At 33.1% G+C, this 6,388-nt stretch overlaps 1 protein-coding gene across 1 annotated transcript in view; it reads right to left on the minus strand.

The window, feature by feature from the left end:
• Positions 1 to 6,388, minus strand: part of LOC107618275 (LEAF RUST 10 DISEASE-RESISTANCE LOCUS RECEPTOR-LIKE PROTEIN KINASE-like 1.2) — a gene marked incomplete in the record, with an annotated part of 10,874 nt that overhangs the window by 1,847 nt on the left and 2,639 nt on the right. The window contains 2 exon segments of the mRNA XM_016320290.2: positions 1 to 37; positions 135 to 173. Coding sequence (XP_016175776.1) covers positions 1 to 37; positions 135 to 173 — 76 coding nt within the window.

The raw sequence follows: 6,388 nt of genomic DNA on the forward strand, positions 1-6,388 counted from the left end.
CCAATTATCAATATGACTAAGAAGCCAATACCCAAACCTATTGAACAAAGCCGAAACAAAATATCAGTGGAAGGTTATTACTTATTACATAACTGTGAAAGTGAAACATACTAAGTAACGTGAAGTTACATTACCTAGACCCAATTTAGCCTTCTTACTCAGATCTTTTTTCCCTGTAAAAGCAATTAGAAGAAAAAATAGATTTAGTACAAACAATAGAGATTGGGAGTATGATCATTATGTATTGTTGTGCTAACAATTTTAGAGAGCCATTGAATGGAACAAGGTCTTGCCATCCAAGAGTAACAACAAACTAAATCATCTAGTATACTACTAAATTCAGGGTATCAAACAGAACAAGAGAAAGCTTAAGTGTCTGGTATTGGTTGAGCAAACTGAGCTAACAAAAACGTTAAATAAGAACCTCTCAAGCAAGTTGTCTCACTTGTATTTTCCGGCGGCCTAACGTTGGCACAACAAAATTTGCTTTTGCTGTCAAGTTGGCACTGGCCTCTTTGCTTATAGTGACAGTCTGTGCATTCTTGCGACAAAGTGACCTTAGCGATGATATCAGCATTTACGAATGTGAAGGGATCATTGCCATCAGGAACATCTTTGATTGGAAGCAAGACCTTTGTGCATGAGGCCAACGAACTCTCAATTTGTGGTGTGCGCATGAAAAGGCCGTAGTAGATATCGATGTCAGTGCAATTCGTATAATTGCACATATCCTTAGTAGGGGGAACATGGAGGGTACGGTTGCATCTATAGAGGGTTGTATTGTATTCCATATCAAGGGAAGCAAAATCATGAAAGGTGGGAGGAGTAGAAAGAGTAAAGTTATATCGGAAGGCATTGCAATTTCTTGATTGCAGAAGATCGTACAAGTCCTTATCTCTGAATTGAATAACATTCTGTTGAGATACGCGTATAACTAAAAATGTTTTGCCTTTGTGACTTAGTTGCACCCATCTTTTCACCTGCGGTGGCTCAGAACAATTGTGTATGGCCAAAAGCCCACACTCCTGACGCTCTGCTGTAGTGAAAGGGAAGCTGATGTTCCCAACATTACCTCCACAATTGAATGAAGCTGGACATTCTCTTCTCTCTCCGGTGGCTGCGGCCACCACAAGCATCAATACCAAAACAACAAATTCATACATGCTCAATTCAACAAAGGATTTGATTCTCTCAACCATTGCCACCAACCTATTGGAATTGGGAAAATGGCTATTGACTATTCATAGTATGTTACCTTCTTCAATGTGCAATTACTAAGAAAAACTGATTAAAAAATCATTAGTTCTTTCCAGAGTCCGCAGACTTTGGGGGTCCGGTGGGCCTTCAAATTGAAACTAGTGAAAAGAGAGGACTAATACGATATAATGTTGAACTGGTCAAGCTAGTTTTTCTAAGCTTTTTGGTGTTTATGTTCACACCTTCATTTCTCTTTGATGGAAAACGCGTATAAGTGTATATAATCTATCATCTACCACTTAGTGTCATAATCAATCACATTACTCTTTTGTCTCACTAGCTATAAATTCAAGCAGCCATAATGCCCCCTCTAACAGTAACAGACATCAATGTGAAATTTAGAAATTTAGACCTACTAGTAAAACTCCTTCTCTATTGGTATTGACTATTGACTAGTTGGGTCAGTCAAGTACGACAAAAATAGGTGAAATTCCTATATTTATTTACTCTGTTCTCAACTTCATTCTCATCCAACTAAAATATTTTGTTTCATAATAGAAACTACTTACATTGCAAAGTCTTAAGAAATTCATCAATATCTTTTTATCAAATCATCAAAAAAGGTTTCTAATAACCTTACTTGTACTGATTGTCAAGCCTCTTACCTTTTTTTTCTCCAAACCTAGTTTGGGAAACCTTGATCTCAATAACGGCACAGCGAGATGGAACTAAATTAGAATTTAATTTTAATATAATGTGAGTGTAAAATAATTTTATAAGAATATTTAATTACGTAATATCACATCAATTAAAATAACTATTTTTTATATTAATCGCGTAAATAATCATCCAAAAGAATGAATATGATTGCACGACTATATAAAACACTTTACAGTTTACACGATCAGTGCATCAAAATTAATTTATTAAATTATAGAATTTAATTTCCTTAATTTTTTTTTCGAAAGACTAATCCGTTACGATACTGAACTCCATTTAAAAATTTGTTGCTGGTCAATAAGTTGCTAGAATATAAACCCCAAACACTTGCTTAAGTAGGCTAGTAAACTGATCATTAGAACAACCAATTAGTTTTTAATTTCCTTAATGATATGTATCTAACTTCCACCAAAACTTAAGAGTGAACACCCAACCCGGTCCCTGTCCTTTTCCTTGATGGACATCACGGACCTTGTCCAAAAAAAAGGGACATATCGGTCCCTGTCCCATACTTTTGTGAGACTTTCCAGTCCTTCCGTCATCTCCCCTGACCAAAACAGACGAAACTTACCTACGTGTCAGTTAACGTTGCTGAGTTGGAGGTTAATAGTCTGTTAAGTTCCACGTGGCTATTAAGAAATGGATAGGGGTCGATTTGTCCCCCTTTGGTGACCTAAACCTATGTCGTTTTAGTGGTCTGAGACGTTGCTATTAGGGAATGGTAAGGGGTCGTTCTGTCCCGTTCTAGAAACCAAAAACGACTTTGTTTTTAGTCTTCACTGAAACACAATGGTTTGAAAGTGATTCGACGTTGCTAATCTCTTACTCTTTTCCCAACCCAAATACGAACCCTAGGAGACCATGATTGGTAATGGAGAGCGTTGTTCATCATCAAACCCACGAAGCAGAGACGATTCAGGCTGGGGCCTAAATTCTGGTGGGAGTGCTGGAGCTCCAAGGAAGAAGAAATGGGTTGCCCCAATTTGTTATTGTGGTTCTCATGCAATATTGTTCATGTTAGGGATGGTGAAGAATCCAGACAGATTATTCTTTCGCTGCCCAAAATTCAAGGTAGTTTTTGAGAGTTTAGCTAATTTTTTGTTTACAATTTCTATTCCACAAATGATAACAAATGTTAAACTTTTTTGTAGACTGAAAAATGGCATTGCAACTTCTTTGCATGGTTAGATGATTATGTATCTTCATGTGGTGAGGATGCTAACAAGGCTGTCTCATTTGGGGCATCAAAGCAGAAGCAGAATCGATTGGAAGGCCATGGTTATGTGGTGGATAACAAAGTTAATGAGTTGGAGGAAAGATTAATTAGTTTGGAGGATCAGTTAGATTACTGCAAACTGAAAATGGGTGAAAGTAGATGTATTAGGTATGGGTTTAATTTGTTAGCATTTTTGGGTGGGGTTGTAATTGCAAGCTTGTTTAGAACAAGTGTATAGGAATTTGATAGCTGAATTTTGTTATTTCACTGAGTTGAGTTGTGAACAACACTTTTGATGATGAATGAAGCAGGAATTATTGTGTTGAATTTGTAAAATTTGAACCATGACCTGTGATGAATATGTTAAATCTCATCCCTATATTGATAGATAATGGCATATATGTCATGACATAAATTTAACAAAGGGGACAAATCGACCCCTGTCTATTTCCTAATAGCGACGTCTCAGACCACTAAAACGACGTAGTTTTAGGTCACCAAAGGGGACAAATCGACCCCTGTCTATTTCCTAATAGCCACGTGGAACTTAACAGACTATTAACCTCCAACTCAGCAACGTTAACTGATACGTAGGCAAGTTTCGTCTGTTTTAATCAGGGAAGATGACGGAAGGACCGGAAAGTCTCATAAAAGTATGGGACAAGGACCGATATGTCCCTTTTTTTTGGACAAGGTCCGTGATGTCCATCGAAAAAAAGGACAGGGACCGAATTGGATGTTCACTCAAAACTTAACTACTACTAGCAATGTACATAACTGCTCATATCTCTAATAATCTCAACTATGGTACATAGAAGAATCTATAAAGACAGCAAATGAATCATCTTGAGCCTTCCTCAAATAGGTAATCTCTTTCATATGGCTAAGATGTGTACACACACACATGGCCACATGGGGCGTGTACCAAGTCAATAACATTATTGATAGAATATTATTTTAGAATATGAAATAAAAAATTATAATTTTAGAATGTAAATTTGTCTCATATATACTTATGTAGACTATTTAATGTCGTTTACTTAGTAGTATGCATAATTTGGGCTTGGCATGCATACGATCAACGAGAACTTATCACCAGTCATCCACCAAGTTGCTACAGTTTTAATGTTTCATATTTACATGAACAAGTTTACTTTAGAAAAAAAAAAAGAAGAGCATATTAGAAATNNTGAAACATTTAATTAAATTATTTAACATCACGTATACTTACATCTCATTAAGTCATTATTATTTTTCATATCATGCGAGTAACCACATGCGATATATCCTAATTCCTATAGCTATATGTAGTTTTCAGGGTACATACACTTTACATCTCTAGGGCCTAGGGGGAATGGAACCTGCGTGCTCTTAAATGAGTGGAATCCAACTGGATGGATATGTATTTATTTTTCACGAAAATGCTTTTAATAAATAAAACTAACTATGAACCAACTGTATACAAAAAATAATAGGAAATTTTTTTTTAAGTATTATTATTCATGCTTTTTTATTGCAAAGAAGTTTATACTAAATTGAGAACTATTTTTTTTTATAGAAAGGTACAATATTCAAGTCTTCAAGAAAGCTCGCTTACATTCAAGAAAAAATTAAGGTAAACTTGGCTAAAATAATACTAAGATAAACTAAAGATATTTTTATGTTTATTCATAATATTTAAAAAAAAAAACAGACTAAAAAAAAGATAAAGAATAAGAGTAGGAGGAAGAGAAGGTAGAGGTGATGATTGAACGTGTGATGTTTAAAGAATAGAAGAAATCAAGAAATATTGTCATGTTATACAACCCTTGAATATTTTATTGAGCAATTAAAACGAATTAATTTTGTGTAATTAAAAGATTAAAAGGTTGAATATGTGAAGTTTTAAACTATCAATGAGTTATAGCTCAAATGACATAGTCTTCTCATACTCAATTAAGAGGTTGCGGGTTCGAATCTTCTATCTTTGGTAAAAAAAAAAAGGGAGCTACTCAAATGAAGATGCTTTGTATAAAAGTGTGATTTATTAATTTGGTCACACTTCAAATAAAAACAACACTTTTATAACATATCAAAATCTAACCCTACAATCCATCATCTAAGGGTCAAAAAGAAAAATCATCACATGAAGATAATTATAATATATTCATGGGAGTACCCACAAAAAAAAAACTACCAATCGCAATAATTTTTTAATATTTTTCAACATCTATAAAAATTGCGTCAACAAAATCAAAGATTCCCTTAACAAATAATTGAAGGACGAAATAATATAGAAATAGAAGCATAGAAATATCAAATATGTTATTACTTATAAATCCTAGAGATAAAATGGGAAGAAAGTAGGAAAGTCGTAGTAGAATAAGAATGTCAATGCTCGATCATGGAATTAAACAAAAGAAAACGGACCTGATTTTTAGAACGATTCAAATTTTGTTTATAATCGTTGATCCTATCTAGAATATGATTAATCAATAATATTTTTAATAATTTTAAAACTTAGCTAAAATGTATCTTAAAAATAATGTTTAAGAGATGAAATTACTTCCTTTATGTCAAAATAGTTATTATTTTTATTTTCTTATACGTCGAAAAATATATTGTATTTAGAGCAAATAAAATAGATGCAGATACATTAATTTTTTTAATGCATAAAATAAATCGAAGCACCATTATTTTAAAATAAAGGATCTTTTAATAAATTCATGTATAAAAATTTTGAGACACTGAACTATATGTTCTAGTAATTGTATTTTATCGACGAAAAATCTCTATTGTTTGGATACTCACGTTTTAATCATTTTTTTAAAAAATCAATAAATTTTTGAATGATGATAATTAAACGGTGAAAACTCAGGTTTGATATCTGAGAGTAGTTGGATGAAAATTTAGTCAAATCAGTCAAATTATTTAACGGCTCTCAGATATCAACTTCACGTGAAGTCGACTGCACCTGAATTTTCACCATAAAATTAATAATTAAAAATTATCAAATTTAAATTATTTAATTAAATTATTATCTAATAATTTAAAATATCTAATTAAATTAACGTAAATGTACGTTTGTGTGTTAGAAATCCTTAACAAATGTAATGATTTTTAACTGCAACCTAAAGAAACAGCCATTGGCTTGCACTTTTGCAGCGTTTGATTATAGCTGTTTCTCAAGACCTATAGTGTTGCATTCTTATAGAGCGTAACAGTGAATTTCATTAGCTAAATGAAATTTTTTTTTTTTTATATAGAAATTTGAGG

The sequence above is a fragment of the Arachis ipaensis genome, chromosome B09, assembly GCF_000816755.2.
Source record: "Arachis ipaensis cultivar K30076 chromosome B09, Araip1.1, whole genome shotgun sequence".
NCBI lineage: Eukaryota > Viridiplantae > Streptophyta > Magnoliopsida > Fabales > Fabaceae > Arachis > Arachis ipaensis.